Source organism: Monopterus albus, unplaced genomic scaffold (assembly GCF_001952655.1).
Source record: "Monopterus albus unplaced genomic scaffold, M_albus_1.0 scaffold58.1, whole genome shotgun sequence".
Taxonomy (NCBI): Eukaryota; Metazoa; Chordata; class Actinopteri; order Synbranchiformes; family Synbranchidae; genus Monopterus; species Monopterus albus.
The window spans coordinates 2,505,246-2,524,780 of NW_018127938.1; the positions used below are offsets into that span (position 1 = coordinate 2,505,246).

General features: G+C 42.5%; 1 protein-coding gene across 1 annotated transcript in view; it reads left to right on the top strand.

The window, feature by feature from the left end:
• fcho1 (FCH and mu domain containing endocytic adaptor 1) overlaps positions 1-18,599 on the top strand; it is a 45,659-nt gene extending 27,060 nt beyond the window's left edge. Inside the window, 21 exon segments of the mRNA XM_020602727.1 lie at positions 1,459-1,557; positions 2,223-2,319; positions 2,548-2,665; positions 3,732-3,756; positions 4,533-4,593; positions 5,683-5,867; positions 6,112-6,136; positions 6,258-6,314; positions 7,910-7,961; positions 8,941-9,065; positions 9,605-10,660; positions 11,198-11,304; positions 11,433-11,631; positions 12,301-12,354; positions 12,357-12,411; positions 12,581-12,736; positions 12,837-12,969; positions 13,334-13,515; positions 14,364-14,428; positions 16,052-16,219; positions 18,213-18,599. Coding sequence (XP_020458383.1) covers positions 1,459-1,557; positions 2,223-2,319; positions 2,548-2,665; positions 3,732-3,756; positions 4,533-4,593; positions 5,683-5,867; positions 6,112-6,136; positions 6,258-6,314; positions 7,910-7,961; positions 8,941-9,065; positions 9,605-10,660; positions 11,198-11,304; positions 11,433-11,631; positions 12,301-12,354; positions 12,357-12,411; positions 12,581-12,736; positions 12,837-12,969; positions 13,334-13,515; positions 14,364-14,428; positions 16,052-16,219; positions 18,213-18,241 — 3,048 coding nt within the window. The 3' untranslated portion in view covers positions 18,242-18,599.
• The last annotated feature ends 936 nt before the right edge of the window (positions 18,600-19,535 follow it).

Sequence of the window (19,535 nt, forward strand, 5' to 3'; positions counted from 1 at the left end):
CTCTGTATTTTACATTTGAAATGATAGCTGACATCCTTGTGACCGATTATTTTTTGTAGTAGCATTGAAGGTGAATGTGGATCCCTGAAGAACAACATATTGAAAGATTTTTTTTTTAGAAATGGTGTGAGGTTTCTCATCTTATAGCCACATTGTCAAGACCTGGTAACGCCAGAACAGCCATCCTTATGTACGACCATTATGCACAGCTACTTATAGAACGTTGTAATTTAATCACACACCTGTGAAGGCTTTTTGCTGGGCTAATGATGTCTCAATCATCATTAAACAAAAATGTATTAATGACAGCAGTATCAGCAGTTTACAGAATAATTTACAAGAAAGTCCTAAACTGAAAATTACATTAAGGCAAAAGAAATAAGATCAAAATTCATCAGGGCAACACAAACACATTGTTTAAAAAATACACTTTGTTTACTGAAGTATATGCAAATAGCTTAAAATAATTCAAGCTGTTTAAAATTGACCGTCTAACCTTATTCTTCATTTCCACTTCACCATATCACACCTTCTCAAACCGTGTGTATTCATGGTCTCTGAAGCATGTGTGAGGTGTGCACATTCATCCTACTCATTCTGTGTTTGCATGTGGGAAAAGCCGCACGCATTGTTTATGCATCGGGACCCAGGTGTTTTGATGGTGGTGGTGGGTCTAACACATTACTACAAAATCACCCGTAGGTGTTCAACTGACTGTGGAGACCATAACGTAGAATTCGCATCATTTTCCAACTCCTCGAACTATTCAGTGACCCCTCGTGTTCTATAGATGGGGGCTCTGTCATCCTGGAAGAGACTTCTCATTTATTCAGGCTTTATTCTCCTTTAATTTGTCACCAGTCTGTGTTGTGTTTATAGCAACAACTTCAAGGGTTTCAGAAAGGACAGACTTGTCAAGTAGAAAGAGTTTGCATTAAACAGCGCCCTGGTGCAGATAGAAATTAAGTGTCCCGCGAAAGGTGGAAATCAATTAAGAAGAGTACAGAGAATGTATTATGTTTGCTCTCTTTTCTTGTTAAATTGGGGAAAAGGAGCTGGCAATCTCACCTCTCTGACAAAAGCCAGAACCACTATATCAGAAGAATTCCCCCTGAACCAGACAGCAACAAATGAGCTGGCTGAATGAAGAGCAGGATCAAACTTCACCACTAAATCCTCTCAAATTATCGCTGGTTTAACAACCTGGCAGCCCAAAGCCTGCTCTTCTGTTTGACTGCCTCTCTTAAGCCGGTTCCACAGACCTCAGTCAGAGTTTATTCTCCCTTTAGTGGATACGGGTTTATTTAATTAGCACAAAAGGTGAGAAAGAATGACCACCTACAGTTAAAGATGTAACAGTGGAGTTTTAGGGGTTTCAGACGCTAACAACATTTTTCTTCACCTTCCTGTGTGCACATGAATGTGCGTTCTGTGGTGTATGCGTGTTTGTGTGAGTAGAAGTTTCAGGAAATTGAGGAGGCTCACCTGCGGCTGATGAAACAACTGATCAAAAGTTACTCCCACTCCATAGAAGACACGCATGTCCAGGTGGGGCAGGTATGTACGCAGTGAGTCCTGCTCTAACGAGCCGCTTCACGAGAAGAACACACTTCCTCCAAAAGTGAGGGGGAATTTCTGTTGTTAATTAGAACCTGAGTGTAGAACTGATATGTTATCAGGTCTAAGTCACGACTCATCTTTGACTATATGTGAGTTATTTATGTATATTTTAGTTAAATCTCTGTTGGATAATTGGTACAATCTCGGCTCCCTGGTCGGCTGGACAGAATTTGATTATGTTTGATGATGAGTGAGTGCTTGCTTGTAGACCGCAGTGGGCTGGGCAACACAAGTGGAAGTGGATTTTATCATTTCTGATAATTATAAACAACATTTCCAGTTAAAAGTTGGCGTTGAGATGCAGCAGGGCTCTTACATCTACTGAAGGTAGTCAGGAGTTGTACAATCATTTAGTGGCACCACAGTTTCACAGCAGTGTCCTGTGCATTAAGTGGTTTGAAACGACATCTTCTAATTTTACAGACACGCCGAGAGCTATAAAAATAAATGGATTGTTACATATTTTAGGACTCAACTACAATACCATTCATGTTTCACTACAAAAACATAACAGGGCTTTAAAAACACTCATCACTGAGTTGATTTTTAAATAAAAGATTAAATTATTGTTACTATTATTATTATTTTCTTTTCTGCTTTAGGTCCACAAGGAATTCAAGCAGAATGTGGAAAACATCGGCATTGATAACCTCCTCCAGAAATTTGTAGAGCAGAAGGGCACGGGCAAAGACAGGCCAGGTACAGTGAGTCAGCAGCATGAAGTTTGGCTCGTTTCCAAGGAAATGCAAAGAATAAACACACAACTCCAGCAGTTACATAACAATAAAAGGTTTGATGCCCACACTGAAAACCATATTGTAAATGTGGAATAATTCATAGTCACAAAACACAACAGTGAGTGAATGCTTCAGCCTACGTGAGTGTGTGTGTGTTTGTTTCTCATTCTTTCCTGCCTGCTGCCTGCAGCTCTGGCTGGTTTTGAGGACTACATGACAGCTTTGGCACCTGAAGGCATAAAGAAGAGTCGAGCAAAGGCCTTCAGGATCCCCGGCCTGGGCAAGAGGGACAAGGAGCCAGACTCGACGTGAGTGTGTGCACACACAGTAAGACAGGCATGCCCAATAAGCCCCGGTGCCCGTTTCCTTAGGCCAGTTCAGCTTAGTCTGGCTCCCCTGGGGTTGCCCGACTTCTGTGAGCACGACACCATCGGTCCTGGATAACTGCTGGCACAGACTGGTTATCAACTAGCAACTCTGGGCTTACCTATCAGCCTAGGGGCGCGTTCATGTAAAAGAGATTGGTATGAAATGAAACGGTAATATGCCTGTATGATTTATATATTAAGTTACAGAGTGAGAATTTTTGCTTTTGCGTCTGGCGATGAACAAACAATTAGCAAAATGTGTTGCACAGAGAAAAATGAAAAGTAATGTCAGGCCGCTTCTGCTGCCAAAACAGAGAGGAGATGTAAATGTACGGTGAAATATTTACCAGTGTGTGGACTATTTTTCTCATAAAAGGCAACAGACGGCATCTTTTTCATTTCCAGTTATCATCACGGAGTCTCCTGATGTTGTTCTGAGATGCAGTAATGGAATAAGAGAGCAAAAGCACTGATGCTGGCAGGGATCCTGTTGGGAATGAAAGACACTTTACTAAAGTACAGCTATAACGGTCATTGGGTAGTTATCGGTGTGCGAAGCTGCTCTCCATTTGTTACAGGCAGTTTTAAAATGAATGGAAATCCTGGAACAGCAAAACGATTTGACTGATCTATAAAAGTAGCTTTATTATTTGTCATTTTATGGTGAACTCTTGACTCTTTTGTTTCTGGAATCCTGTATCATTGATGATTCAGTCTTTTCCACTGATCTGACTGGTCAGTCATCGACTGTCGGCAGATTGTGAGATGATCCTCTGACGTTAACCTGCTCTGGAGCAAGTTAACTCTCCAGCTAAATGTCTGCTAGTTTCCTGATACCAGAAAACCTGAGATGCATGTAAACTCACAGACAGCTGGATAATGCACTAACCTCGCTTTATGGTACAGGCCCCAGATCTTCTGAAATTGAATCTTGACCTTCAGTCTGAGTTACTACTGAGCTAATGACAGCACATAAATCTGTGTGTTTTTTTTTTAATGTTTGCAGGGATTCAGCTGTAACAGAGACTCTGGTGAGTATTTGATGTAATTTTACACTTTATACACTTTTTACTCTTCAAGCTGCACTTACACTTGCTGACAACAGTATTTTAGAGATCTTCTGCACGATAAGAAGAGTGTTTGTAAAAAGAAGGTGAGTAGAGAACATGAGTGTGTGATGGTGACGCAGCTGACGGTGTGAGGTTTCCCAGGTTTATTCCGGTACTTCTGAGAAGAGGTTTCTGAGATAATCTGGCTGCCAGAGAGGAAGTGCATGAAGGGAGTGTGTGTGTTTGTGAACGCATCAGCCTGGGGATGCTGGTGTGTGTGAGGGCTGTGGATGCTGCCAGAAAGCCATTAAAAACACTCCAGTGGAAGAAGAAGGCAAACAGCAGTGCACAGAGAGACCGGTGCTGCTAATTTACATTTTCAAAGGCATCATCTTCCGGTCTGCAGTGTGACGGGCACAGGTGATGTTAGCAGAGCGCACTTTAAAAGATGTCGCGTGTGAGAATACGTGAACTGAAACTCTTTGTTCACCTTCTTGATAAATGTCATTATATTAGCTATTAATATTTAAAAGATCAGCTCCTGTCAGTTTATTTTGTCTCCAACACTCAGGGGCCTACATTATATTTAGAGGTGTTCCTAATATTCTGACCTATCATGTATGTAACCGGGGAACACAAAAATATAGACACCTCTAAATATAATGTAGTCCAGTACAACACCACCTTTAACTAGTGCCTTTTGTGTCTGTGTTGCTGACCTAGCTTGTGTGTGTGTGTTCTCATCCCTGTTCATACAGAATTCACCCCTGGAAGTAGACGACGAAGGATTTGTCATCCGCGCTGACACCACCCAGAACGATATCCTTACCAGTCACAGGCTCAGTCTGGTCACACCATGCTATTATATTCTAACTTTCATCTTCTTCTCATTCCCGCCCCCCAAAATATTTATTGGCTTTTTATTTATTTTAGATTTTCATCATTTTTTGTGTACAAATGGACATAAAAAGAAGTCCTCCAAAAGTACTATAAAAGATGTGCTTAATCTAAAATAGCAGTCAACAGCCCAAAGTATTGGGCAAGCGAGCACCTCTTCCCTTTTCTGCACATATTGGTATTTTTTTACTTGATGATTACAGTGAGTTTGATAAACTAAATATGAATCATTTCCTTTTGTCGGTTGACTAAACGCTAATGATTATCTTTGTTGGAAAACACCACCTGTCCAATGAAAAGAGCTAAATCAGCTGTCCCAGGTGACATCCACATATTTCAGATTCATAAGGAAGATGCAGATTTCTGAAATGCAGTGACAATGAAACCACAGGTGTTTTACATAAAGTGTGATGTGAAGGTCAGAGGCAGGATTAATGTAGTTTGTTTAACCTCGTCCCTCAGTTTTTCCGACCCTTGAATTATAAACAAAGCGCAACACATCCACGTGCAGCAGATTGTGGCACCCTATGAAAAGAGGATGTGGCTTTCACTGGGGGAAATTGTGCGGCAGGAAGTGGCAGTTTATCTGCTTGGCAGCTCAGCAGCCCTCACCTCCACCGCGCTCTGCATTGCTGGGGCCCCTGTTCATATTGTGCATGTGTGTCTGCTGCTCTGCACGGTTTCAGATTAATACAGTGAATCAAATTACTTTCTTTTCTCTTCAAGGAACTCAGCATTTGTAAAATAATATTCACCGATATGTCGGGGTTATAAATCTCTTGGCTGCTCTCATGCATTTTTGGCTTCATATTTGGTTTATTTTTCAAATGGTGTTCACACATGACATCTTGAGTGAAAATAGCTGAAGCCTAATTTAACTTAAACCCAAAAGGCCCTTCTCTTTGACTCGCGTGGTATCTTTTGTTGAAATGTACTTGCCATGCAACGTCACTTTTCATTCCCTGTTTGCAGTTTAAGCTTGTTCTCCTTGACCTTGCTCTCTGACTCTACGCTGCTCTGAAGACAATTTCTACTCTAGTGATTCAGATTTTGATGATGAGGAGCCCAAGAAGTTCCACATCCGGATCCGACCCGTCACCAGCAGCAACCGCAGCAACGCTGGCGCCACTGAGAAGGAGCTGAAAGCCACTGTAGGGGCTCTTACCCTGCCTCCCAACCGAGGGGCACGGCAGCAGGTTGTTTATCTTAGTGTTTCTGTTTTTTCAGGATTTATCTAAGGACACAATTTACCCAAGATGTAGAAATCTAAGATTGACTGTTGACCTCACCAGAAATTATTATGGGACCAACTCGTATGTTGTTGGTTTTGGTCTTTTCATGGGATTTGTTGACAAATAGACAAATGTAGATTTAGACCAACCTTATTCCTTATGTGACTCCATTGTGTTGAACAAACCCGTACCTCTCTCTGAATTTCAGGTGTCAGTCAACCGTCATCTCTCCAGTAAGTTGTTTTTGGAGTATTTCAGTTATTGTGCAGCAGCTGAAAATATACAGGATCCTGTAGTGTGGTGTATCTTTGAGCACAGACTTCTGAAAGCTGAAGGTTTCTGTTGTCTCTGCAGGAAACTCGAGTACTGCAGGAGGCCGCACGGAAGAAGGCGAGGCAGCCTCCCACAGGGGTGAGTCTGTCTGTCTGCCAGGCTTTTCCTCTTTGAAAGCTGTCTATTTTTGTATCTATCTGAAATGTTTGGTAGAGTAGTCAAATATGTTCTTATTCCTGCTCATACTGTGTATGTCATATACACTGATCCACCACAATATTAAAACCACTGGCAGGTAAAGTGAATAACACTGATTATCTTGTTACAGTGTGCCCATGAAGAGGTGGGACATATCAGTCAGCAGCTCACCTGTCGATTCTTGAATTTGTTGTGATGAAAACAGGAAAAATGGGCATGTGTGAGGATTTGAGGGACTTTGTTACGGGTCAAATTGTTATGGCCCGACTACTGGGACTGGACCATTGATGGACATGGCGTCAACACTTCCCTTCCTGGCAAAAGTGAAGCCAAAATATTGTCAACACAGTGGCTGCCATCTTGCTTTTTTCAGCCAGGTTCTGTGCAGTAGTGACAAGAAGTAGAGTGACAGCTTTAGACAAAGCTGTCAAATCATCTGGAATACACCTTTTATTTTATCATCAAATAACTTATTAAAAACAAACTTACCAGAAAAATGACCACTATCAGCATGATAATATTTACCAAATATGGCACAAGTGACCTCTGGCAAAAATGGTTTTGATTTGTTTTGGCTCATGTCCCGTCCACTAACATGGAGGTAATGGGATTTCTGACCTATACCGCAACCGGCCACCAGGGGGATAGAATAACGGTGGCTTCACTACTGGGAGCCGTCAGCCGGTCCATCTTTTATTGTCAGTTGTCTGGACCTACACAATATTAGGCGTGTGGTTTTAATATTGTGGCTAATCGCTGAGTGGAAATTCAGTATTCATTCATTCAGTAACATTCTATGTGAAAATGGCTCCTCGTGCTCAAGGAAAGATTAATCTATTAATAAATCAGCAGATTTATTGATACAAAAATAACTGGTGCCTAATTTTGTATTTGTTCCAGTCTGTGTTACAACAACAAAAATATCAGTCGTCCACTGTTGGTCTGTCACGTTGTGCATTTACACCTGCAATCTGAAAAGGATGAGAAACATTTTTCACAGATGCTCACACCACCACCACCACCACCACATTTGTAACACTAAAGCGATGATGCCTTCATGCAGCATCTGTCTACCTACACCCTGTGTTTCCCTCCAAACAACAAATATCTTCATTGGCTGTTAGTCACACTCGACTCTCTGCTCGAGCTCCAAAACATATTTTATCACTGACTGGTTCGACAGCTGCCAGTATTTTTTTTCCCCGCACGGTTCCACCCCCGGCCAGTAGGTTAGGTTGGAGTGGAGGCTACAACCTGCTGCTCCCCAGCAGCAGGGAGCCTTTCTCTCATCGGTTCTGAGGTGAGAGTATTAATCATGAAGGTCTTATTAAGGTGGTGACTCTGCAGTGACAGCAGCAGTGGCTGGATCTGAGTGAGTCCTGGCTAATTGCTGGTATTTATCACTGAGAAGGTAGTGACTTTCCATCCCAGCCCCACGTCAGCTCTCTGAAGCCACTGTGCTGATGATTAGTCCTGATTGGGGAGCATCCTCTACAGTGAACACCCATATCTCACTGTGTGTTGTCCCTTTACAGATGGAGAGCAGGAGGGCCTCTGCAGGTCCACCTCCAGTCCTGATCACAGCAGGTGAGATGGCACTGCCTTTCATGTCCTCCTCCTTTCTCAGAGCTGTCTATGAGTGGAGCAGAGAGGGATGTTTGTGGAGGTTAAATTGCATCATCAGTGACCTTGTCAGCTCTTTAGGTTTCCTCCTCACAGTCACTGTCACCATCCTTGTTGTGTTGTGCATTTTCTAGCTTCACCTTTGTCACCTTCATTGTTCCGTGGTTCTTTTCTCTCTCTGTTTCCTCTGTAGCTCAGAGAGAGTTCCAGTAGTTTTGTCAATTTTGGTTTTTTAAAGTGAAACAAAATGATTATTTTAAGCCAATTTAATAGTTTGTAACGCACCATAATGTATTTGTAAGCAGAACTAAGTGTTTATTAATACACTTGTTAAAAACTTGTTGCATCCTTAATGTTTGTCAGACAGTGATGCCAGATTTGGCCAGTTTTTCTTTCTTACCCGGGGCAGTCTGATTTCCAAAAGAAGCCTTCTTCATCATGAGTTTAATTTGCTCAGCCTGACTGCAACAATGCAACCTGTCTGATGCTTCACTGAGCCGTGGTGGCTTAGAGATGTTTACTCACACACACAGCTGTGGAGATTCTGGTTGTTTGAACCAGTCACTGAGATTTGTTTATTAAGGTGTAGAAGTGTTCCCACTTCCTTATTACATCTGCATCATTTATTTTGCTGGGTTAAGCCCAGAGTTGCACAGCAGCAAAACAACACTACCTACACAGAGAATTGTCTTTCCAGAAAGTTACAAAAGGAAATAACATCTCACCAGGATGGTGGTTTTGATTGCTGCTGTATCCCCTCTCCTTCCGTGTTTTGCACACTTGATTTCTTTCATCCTCCATCCTTCACAATTCCCCAGATTTCCTTTTCTCTCACTTCCACCCACACTTCTGTTCTCACTTTTCTTTTATTACTCCTCCACTGTCATCACTCTCACCTCCTCCCCCTGATTGTCTCTCTTGTTTCTTCCCTGCTCTCTTTCAGGTTGAGCTTGATGGTGTCCGGTTCAGAGAGTCTGTTTGGACCACCGCTGGAGTCGGCGTTCAAGTCCAAAAGCTTTGGCGGTCGGGAACAACTCAGCGAGCAGAGCACCTTTGGCGCTTCTGAATGTACGGGAAGTTCTTGTTTTAAAAGTGTTTTGTAAAGTTGCGGTTTGTGGTCCACTTTTCCTCTTATTACTGGCAGGAATCTGAAATGATCTGAATATAAGTAAGGTTAAAGGTTGAACAGGCACACCCACCAACATACTATTAAAAATTAAAGAGGTTGCTAGAGTAGCAAATGGTTGTCACTGCATGCCCGAATATGCAGTATCTCCAGTGTTCACAGCTGCTGTGATGGAACTGTCCATGCAGGCTCTCACACAGGTTGTACTGTAGAATGAGCATGATTTAAAAGGCATTTACTTTCTAAAAAAAAAATAAATAAATAAATCATAAAAGGGCCTCAAGTCGTAACAAAGCAGAGTACCTAATCTCCTCCAGTTAAAGAATGGAAACCATGTCATTGAGCTGACGAAAGAGGCCGATTTCTTGTAGACGCAAAGGAGGTCTTTGATTGTAAAGAGGCCCTGAAAATTTTATTTACATGTTCATGTTCTTTTGTTTTCCACCGGTAATGTTAATGTCCTGTAATGTGTTTGTGTCAGATGCTGCCTTCTTTTCTGATTCCTCCTCCCCGGAGAATGTCGAAGACTCCGGTCTGGACTCGCCTTCCCTTCAGCCCCTTGGGCCATCTCCTGAGCCAGTGGGTTGGGCAGCTTGGCCTCCTGTGTCACAGGGTAAAGAACAAGCATTGGCACAGCCTGTAGACCCTTTCCTCTCTGCTTTCCACGGCCCCTCCCCTGGTCGCAGTCCTCACCTGCAGGACGACCCTGCCAATGTCTGGTCTGTTGCATCATCTCGTCCTGCTCATGCCCCCCCAGATATGGACCCTTCATTGTTGCGGTTCCCTGCTTTCTCTCAGTCCCTTCCCCCGCCTGAAATGGAGTCATCGGTGTGGAACTGTAAACACATCCCCCCTGAGGACCCCTTCCTTGCTGCGTTTGAGAGGACTCAGGAGACTTTAAACCTGTCTGATGCCTGGGCACGGCCACCTCCTCGCTCAACGCAAGAGAGCAGGGGGACGGAGGTCCGAGAAGACCCGTTCTCCATCACTGTTGCAGGCGATAGGACACTCCCAGCCTCCTCCTCGTCATCCTCCACCCATCGTAAAAACAGAGACAGGAAGCGAGACCGTAGCCTCCCGCCTCCTGTTTCTTCTGATGACCCATTTTCAATCATGATGATTGGCAGCCCAACACACCAGACGTCTCTGGCTGCAGCAGCTGGATTAATCCCTGCGCCCAGCAGCAGCAGCAGTGGCTCTACCAACAACAGTCAGCTGGGACTCAAAGATGATTCAAGCACTTTACCCACAGGCCAGTCAAAGAAAGAGGTGATCCACTGGAACTCTGTTCACAACCCGTTTAGTGAGTGTGTCTCTGGAGCTATGAGCAGCTCCAAAACACAGGAAGGAGGTGGTAAAGGAGAGGGAGGAGGAGAGAGGAGAAAACATCGATCATCAGTCAGTGAGCCACGCAGGAACGCCCCTCCACTCACGCGGCATTCAGGCCCACAGGAGGATTTGTGTTTTTCAACAGACAAAGATCAAGACTGCCTGGATCTGGATGCTCAGATACCCAGCACCGTCGGCTCTCACAACGGTACCGATGTCTTCTGTTTAGGTTTTTAGTTAAGTTTTAGTCTCATAAAAAGCAAATGATGAGAGAGTCTCAAATATTAGCAGGATTTATTCCCACATGAGACCTAACAATTACTACATAGTTCACAGAGACTCACTGACAGGTGTTTTCACTCCCACAGAAAATCCCACTCAGTGTTGACCACTTTACTAACATTATGATATAAAATCAGTTAAATTCATGCTGTATCATATCCTAAAGTTATATGATGGGGTGATAGCCAAAAGTACAAGTAATCAACATTGTGTGTTTTTTCTCACTAAAGACGAAAACGTCTGAAGAATAATCAGACACCAACAGGATACTAAACCCTTAATTAAATCAGTACAAATACAGTGGTACCAGGACTGGTGCCAGGTTGCTTTGGCAGGGCGTCCTGTTCAGCTGCTCAGAAAACAAACTCCGACTGATTTTGGAGCAGACTGACCCTTATTCCCGTTTCAGTGTGTGATTTAGACCAGCTTTGAGTCATTGTCTGTTTGTCTGTGTCTTTGTAAGGGTTCAAGCATAACTTCAGACAGAATACAGCTGAAGTGGTCACAGCTGCTCTTCAGAGAGCAACCCAGACCAAGAAGGCTTCAGCCCGACTCAGCGGCAGTGAGAGAGTGAGTATCAGTCATCAGTAAACAGCTGAGCTGATTTAATGACTTCATACTCTTAATTTTATGACTTGGACTTATAACATTACGGCTTTTTAAAATCACAATTCCTGTTTTACTCTTGTGTGTTTCAGTCCCGATCCCTGTGCTCGTCCCCGCTGCCGGAGCCCAGCCCTTCCCTCACCACCTCCTCCTCCTCCTCCAGTCCCAGTGAGTGTGGGCCTCAGGCCAGGGACGTCGAATGGGGGGAGCAGAACCGAGCGCCCAGCCCTGCCAGAGCGGGGCAAGCCTCACCACTGCCCTTCCAACGCCAGGACCACCAACAAAGACAGCGTAAGCCTCAGCATATAACTGAAGTTACACTACAAATGGGTGTTTGAACGTAGTAGCATGACCTCTGTTCAAATGAGCATGGGGAGGCAAGATAAAGTGACTACGCCTCATTTCTTTTCAGCTTAGAGCCTCTGGTGAGACTCAAAACAAACTGACACCTTAACCCCCTTCTAATCACTTTTTGCCCCTCCCATCACATCCTATTTCCTGAAGCTACGATGCAAACTATGGAAGCTTGGCTGCGACAAACAGCAACTAACATTAGCTTCAGACTGGAGGCTGTATTTTGCAAACGAGTAGATTTGTCAGTCCAGTAGAACGCTCTGGTTATGGTGACACAAAGCACTGATGTTACACAAATATCAAATTACTCCCAAATTAAAATCATATTAATTCAATGCAAATGTAAAATCATGACCATGTTCTCTTTAGATGCTGAGTGGACTTTGTTAACTGTAGACATGCTAGCTGTGTCCCCCTGTTTCCAGACTTTATGCTAAGCTAAGCAGCTGCTGGCTGTTGACTCATATTTAATGTACTGCTGTGAGAGTGGTATTGATTGTCTCATCTAGATATAGATATATATATCCCAAAATGTTACAATGTTCCTTGAAACAAGACTTGTTTATTAGAAATAGACTAAAAAAAGATCACATTTATCATCCACAGTGCACCTGTCCAGGGGTCCCAGTCCCATTTCCCTCAGCACACAGGAGGCCCGCCCCCCCCAGCCATAACGGAGTACATCAATGCCTACTTCAAAGGTGGACAGCATAACCGGTCAGCATGATAATACTTTTTAAATACAGTATAGTCACACGGTGGTACAGCCTCTGTTGTTGCTGACATTTGTCATGATTACTTGGTGTGTGCTTGTCGACAGATAACAGGGTAAGAAAACCACTCTGGATTAAGTTAACCTGGCTTGTATGTTTTCTTCTTTCTTCAGCTGTCTGGTGAAGATCACGGGTGACCTGACTATGTCCTTCCCAGCAGGCATTACCAGGATTTTCACAGCCAACCCCAACGTTCCTGTGCTCAGCTTCAGGCTGGTCAACATCTCACGGATCAATCACTTCCTGCCAAATCAAAAGCTGCTCTACAGGTCAGCTGTCCTCTGCGTTTTGTATTACAAACTTCTCTATTCCTGTAAATAAATAAATAAATAAAAAGGGTCCCATCCTGCTGTCTCTGTCTCTCCATAGTGATCCTTCTCAGAGTGACCCAGACACCAGAAACTTCTGGTTCAACATGCAGGCTCTGCAGCTCCACCTGCAGAGAGAGGCTGAGCTCAACCCTCAGGCCTCTTACTACAATATTGGCCTGCTCAAGTATCAGGTCAGTGTTGGAAGTGAAGCTAAACTCACCCTTCGTTACTGGATAGTTCATCGTTGTTGTATCATCATCACATAATTTGTGGATGTGGAGGTGGTTGTATGTGACTTCAACAGGTCTCCAGGAGCCTAGGGTATCCCTAGTTTGTAACTCTTGTGTATTACATACACTTCAGTCAGAGAGAATCGTCTGTGAGCGTGTGAAATTTAGACTTGCCCAAATTGCTCAAACCCAAATTCTGACTGAAGGTCTCTTTAGGCTTCCCTTTTTGTTAGAGGTTTAACTGAACACTCTCTGTTGTCCCTATGCTTAGTACCAAATTATGTTTTTATTTTTTAGACTCATTTAAGCTCATGTCTTTTCTCAGGTGTTGTCCCAGGACCCGGCTCAGGCTCCCCTCTTGCTGTCGGCAGAGACGGTGACCCGGGTGTCCCTGGATTATCACTGCTGTCCCGCCACCGCACCCTCCACCCAGCTCACCGCAGTCCAGGTGCTGCTGCCATTAGACCACACTGCCAGGGACCTGCAGTGCCAGCCGCCCGCCTCCTGGTGAGCAGTGACGATGTGATGGTGGAGGGATAGTGAGTGGTTTCTGTTGGCTGTTAATTGTCAGTCATTATTAAAATATGATTGCACGGTCAAGGACACCAGAGCTGCTGTAAAAGAAGGAGAGCCTGAGGCTTTGAGGGTGATGGAGGTCAGGAGAAATTTAAATAAAGTCAAGATGGACACTAATGACAGAAAGAAGAAGCAGGTTAGGTGTCAGCAAGTATTTACAAGCATTTGTCTTGAACCACCCGATATAGAAATGTACATGTTAGAAGGAGGGTTTGACAATTAAAGCCCTGTTGTTGTCAGTGGGAAATGTCGGCCTGTTCCTTGTTTCGATTATCTTCATTATTGATTAGTTTTTTCATTAATCGCTTGTTCTGTAAAATACTGGAAAAGGCCGTCACAATTTCTTAAAGTCCAAAGTGACACATTCATGACATTGTTTTGTCCAACCAACAGCCCAAAACAATGTCCACTTGCCAGTGTTTCGGACGTTTAGCTAACGAGAGCTCCTCTCCTCTGTGGCTGGATGTTTGAAATGACTACTCGCAGTCTGAGAAACGCTTCTTATAACCTTCGCTAGGTGGCAGGCCGGGCTAATTTACAGGCCATAATTTGACAACACAGGGCAAAGGACCTGGAGAAACAACAGAAAGGCTGTAGGCAGCAGAGTGTCATGTATGGGGGGGCAGTAAGGCAGAGAGATGCCACATCTAGTCCTGTTTTTTTTTTCACTGGATTTATCAGAGATCATTTAAACTCTTAGCTAATGCACCTCTAAAGAAAGTAAAATGGTAGAGATTAAGGAGGAAGTTTGGCTTCACCAACTGTTTTTGCCTCAACAGGAACGCTGAAGAACGACGGCTCCTGTGGAAACTCCCGAACCTCTCCCCAACCAACCACAGCAAAGGTCAGAGCTCTGCTGCTGCTCTTTTACCCCTCAGCTTTTATTTTTTAACCCTCATTGTAGAAGAGAGGTTTACAGTTTTCCTCAGTCACTTTTAGTACATTTCTGGAATCATCCTTGATACTGAGCTTCTCTTCTTCTTCCTGGCAGTGGACGCTGTTTAGTACTTTATCAATTGACAGAAGGGTGACACTGTGTTGTCCTCTGTCCATTTTGAAGGTTCATGATATATGTAAACCTCGGAGCTGATAAATAGTTGGCTGATCATTGAGCTAATGCTTCACATAGTCCCCTTCATTAGTACAAGTCAAGATTCACCTGAGAGCAACTCATCAGTTCAGACACGTTTGCAAAAAAGTCTAATATGCCTGACAGATACTAAAGACAAGTGGTTCACCCATTTTGCATGTAATGACATCGGACTAGTTGTTTTGGGAGGTCAGACTTCAACAGAGAACCATATATTACATTGTGATCAACATCACATAAGCAGCTGATAATGTTTGAAATAGACGGTTGTGCATTTAAATTTGTTCAAAAGAATGAGAAACAAATGTGATGTGCGCAAGTCACTGAATGATGTGGAGGTTGAACAAGTAGTTTAGGAATTTTATTTCTGATCCGAGAAATGTAGAAAAGTGACTGAGAAAAAATGTAATAAGAAATGTTCGTTTGGAACACATTAACGCACTTTAACATCTGTCTCTCTAATCGTTTCAGCCTGCGTCACAAGCAGCCATCTGATTTTTTTTTTTTCATATTAAAATTAGTGCCACAACTTTCTACTTCATTGCTTCTCACCGGGTTCACATCTCGACATCGTGTCAGACAAATGTAGAAATGAATAATTAAGAGTTGTATAAATGGATCTGTGCTCCACATCCTTCTCTTTTTAAAAAGCTGCAGTCTTGAAGGCATGTCATTACCTTTTACCAGCAACATGTGAGCGTGGCAGCTGCTCTCATCAGCCTGGCTGAGGTGAACACAACGAGACCGGAGGTGCATCTGAATAGTGAACCGATATAAAGAAGAGCATAAAACACTCCTCTTTTATTTTATGTCAGGTTGATCGTTGCTCATTTCACGACCTTAATGGTGCACAGCTAAGAGCGGGCACGTAATCAAAGATTATTAGAGGGAAAATGTTCAATTAAATTTTAGCTCACAGGACACCCACATTCCCTTTTTATTTTTTCATCTAGTGGTATATATTATTATTCTACCTGAGTGTGAAACTACAGGCTCGGAGAACAGAGAAAGAAACTTCATAGTGATGGATGAGACGCTAAAGGCTGAAAACCTTCACAGTTAGAGGGCGTCTCTGGTTTGACTCCTCGCTCTCCCCGTTTCCCTGCACCACCCCTCTCTATTACTAAAATGTTGAATATGGGTTATGTTAAGAAATTACACTTAAAGATGAGGCTGTTAAAGTAATGCAGTATATTACTGTGAGATCTGACCTGATGCTTCGCTGTGTGAAGTGCCGAGTGTCTAAAACTCACCGATCTTCTTTCTTCAAAATCAGTGTGCTAAAAATTCTAGCACCATTAAAAACCGTCACTTATGTGTATGACCTTTTGTTATTGCTGTCAATTCATCTATCTCTGTCACATATGTGTGTCCCAGGCTCAGGGACTGTGTGCGCCAGCTGGCAGTGCCTGGAGGTTCCCCGCGGCCCTCCGCCCAGCCTGGCCGTCCAGTTCGTAGGCTCAGAGGCCTCGCTGTCGGGCGTGGACGTGGAGCTCGTGGGCAGCCGCTACCGCATGTCGCTGGTCAAGAAGAGATTTGCCACAGGTGATGCTCTCAAACACACTCACCAGGGTTTGTTTTTCCCAACAGATCAGAATGGTGCAGGTGCAGGCTCATGCTTCATCAACACATCACCTCCAACTTAATGTATTTTATAAACGGCTTTTACCCTAAATATAGAAATTTACATATAATTTTAAATGGAGGCTGGTAACTAATAACATAAGTGGGTGTTAAAGATATACAAATCACTGTGAACTCAGACTGTTTACTTCTACTTACAATTTGAAATATTTTACATATTGCTGGGTAGATTGTGAATTTCCACCAAGGATCAATGACTGTACTGTATTTTATTCATCTGAGAAGTAAGTACCTGTAATTGTACTTACGTACAGTACTTGTGCTCCACCACTGACTCCAGTTATACTAAAATAACTGTTGCTGAAATAATTAGTCAATATAAGAGGCAAGTTACCCGATAAAGCTAAATGCAGTCTTTTTTTTTTATTACCGATTAAATGTTTCAGCCATTTATCAGAATTATAAGTTGGAACTAATGAATTTAGACATGGTTAATAAATGCTTATGGATCATTGTACATCATGGATAAAAGCTTTTGGGTTGTCTGTCTGTGAACATTGCCATTGACCACTTGTTTCTAGAAAGGTGGATACACATGATCGGGACCACAGTCTGTTTATTAGCAACTTGTATAACTCCATTACTATTAGAAACGAAGGATAAACACCAGTCAAAGGGACATTTCACAGCTTGGCAACCCACAAGTTGTTCTTATGGATGGTTCATAACATATCTATAAAACCTTAATAAGATTTAAAACTAAAAGCTATTCTATGTTACAACTTCTAAACACTGAATTATTAGAAAGCAATGCAAACATCACTAACCAATTGGAGAAAAAATCACCAAATCGGGACTGTAATAACGTGGTAATCAGTGACTAACGCTCAAATTTTTATGGAGTTCATTGGAATAAATTTATACTGGAGTATTACAGTTGTTAGGAGATAAACAGAAGATACCAAGGCATTCATTTAATTAATGACCAAGGCTTTAATTAAACTGGCATGTTCAATATGTTACGTAAACCAATCAGGCATAACATTATGACCACCTGCACACCTGTTTGCACTTCATTGCAACACTTCTGCCTTAACATTTTTGTTTATGGTGAGATTGTCAAATGTATAAATTCAATTATATATATTCATTATTGAGGTCATAGTTAAAGGTGGTGTTGTACTGGACTGCATTATATTCAGCAGTGTTCCTAATATTCTGACCCTCTCGTGTATGTCAATGGGCACGGCAAAAATATACAGACAAATGTTAAGGCATAACAAATGAAGTGCATACAGATGTACAGGTGGTCATAATGTTATGCCTGATCGGTGCATGCTGTAACTTCCCAAGGAAGGCTAGACGCTGCAATGCTTTGGTTACTTGTTCATTGAACATGTCGATTATAAGTAAAGCATTTTAACTTGTGCCTTGGTCTCTTCTTTATTGATCTCCAAAGCTTTAGAGTCATTAGCAAAGAGTACCGTCTTTACTTGTCTGACTTCAGAACACTAGTTCCAAGTAGCTCTCCTTTTTTTGTTAGGCGATAAGTCAGTTCAAGGCAGCCTAAAGGAACAGTTCAACACTTTGGGAAATATGCATCTTTGCTGTCCTGCTAATAGTTAGACGAGGAGATCAGTTGTTTGTGCCACTCTCACATCTGTATGTTAAATACAAAGCTCCATCCAGCACCTGGTTAGCTTAACACAAAGACTGGAAATGGAGGGAAACAACTAGCCTGCCTGGCTCTGTCCAAAGGTAACAAGCCCACCTGACAGCACCCTGAAAGCCACATTAACATGTTTTAACTATGTCTCAGCCAGAAAGTGAACGAGTGTTTCCCCAAAATGAGAACCTTTCAGGAATGTTGAGTCCACTGCATGGGGCAGATGCTGTAGCATACTCACATGACTGTTTTTTTCTGAAGCTGCTTTCTTCTTTCTTCCTTTAACAGGGAAGTACATGGCAGGCTGCTCCTTGTGAAGAATGTGAAAAGGACGCAAATTTCTAAATGGACCATCACTGGAATGTCACAGGACTTGGCACTTTTTCAGCGTCTGAGTCGAGGGCCAGGCAGCACAGGAAAATGACTTGTGGTAAGAAACCCGGAGACAAGGTCCCTTCACTCAGACTTGGTGTGCACTTACTTCTGACAGGGTCCTGCTATTTTGGGACCAAGCCTTTTTTTCTTCTTTTCCTCTAATTTAAGTTGTTGTACAGTCAGTCATTCTGCCTTTTCCAGGAGGAAAAGTCTTTTTTTTTTTCTCTACAATCTCACTGTTCACTTAATGGTCTTTGTGCCTTTGTGGTTATGAGACTGCAAGTGAGCCAGATGTCAGAATGATCTAAAGTTAGAGGAAAGTGTGTGACACTAAAGTTAAGAATATTTCTGTCTGGAGCTGAGTCACCATGGAGACTAGGATTTTTAAATTATGTGAATACTGTATCTCTAGAGCATCCTAAAGAATCATTTGTGAACAATGATCTTCTACAAAATGTTAAAACAACTTTGTATGTAAACCCGCTGTTTGTTCCAGAGAGAGGTTTTGTGATGTTAATATTTGATAAAAATAAATGTGCTCAAACCTTTTTGGTTTACACCAATTTATTACACATTGTGACCAAGTACAAAATACAGCTGAACTATGCAGTTTATTACAGACCATCATCTGTCCTTAGGCTAATTAAAGTGTAGTCAAGAACAGGTTTAAAAATACACAAAAATAAGGGTTCAGTATGCTTGTAAGAGGAACCGAATCTAGTTCAATAAAAAATAATCCTCCGCCAAAAATCTAAAACAGCCTTACAAAACATTACAAAGTACACATAGAAATAACTTTTTTTTCCCCCAAAAGCACTTGAAGGCAAATTACTGTGACAGGCACGAGTTACAAAAAGCCTTAAATAACTCAAGCTTGAGGATTCTCATCGCTACAACAAAGTCATCTGAGGGGGAATCCAGGACGAGGGAAAAATAAAACCAACCGATTTCAACACAAAGCTGACGTCAATCAAATCCGAGTGGTTCATATAAATAGAAGTTTGTGACAGTTTACCAGGTTACTCGGGTGCAGGTGGCACCACGGTAATAACTGAGTTTCATACACTGAACAACTGAGATCAGAAACAAATTCCTCACACACCAGTCTAATCTGTTACACACTGAAGTATCTTTCTCTTATACAACGTGACCGACTGAGTATAGAGTGAGGAGGGAGATTAGGCAAAGACTGAAGGCCACGGAGCACACACTTTCTACATCATAGATATATATATA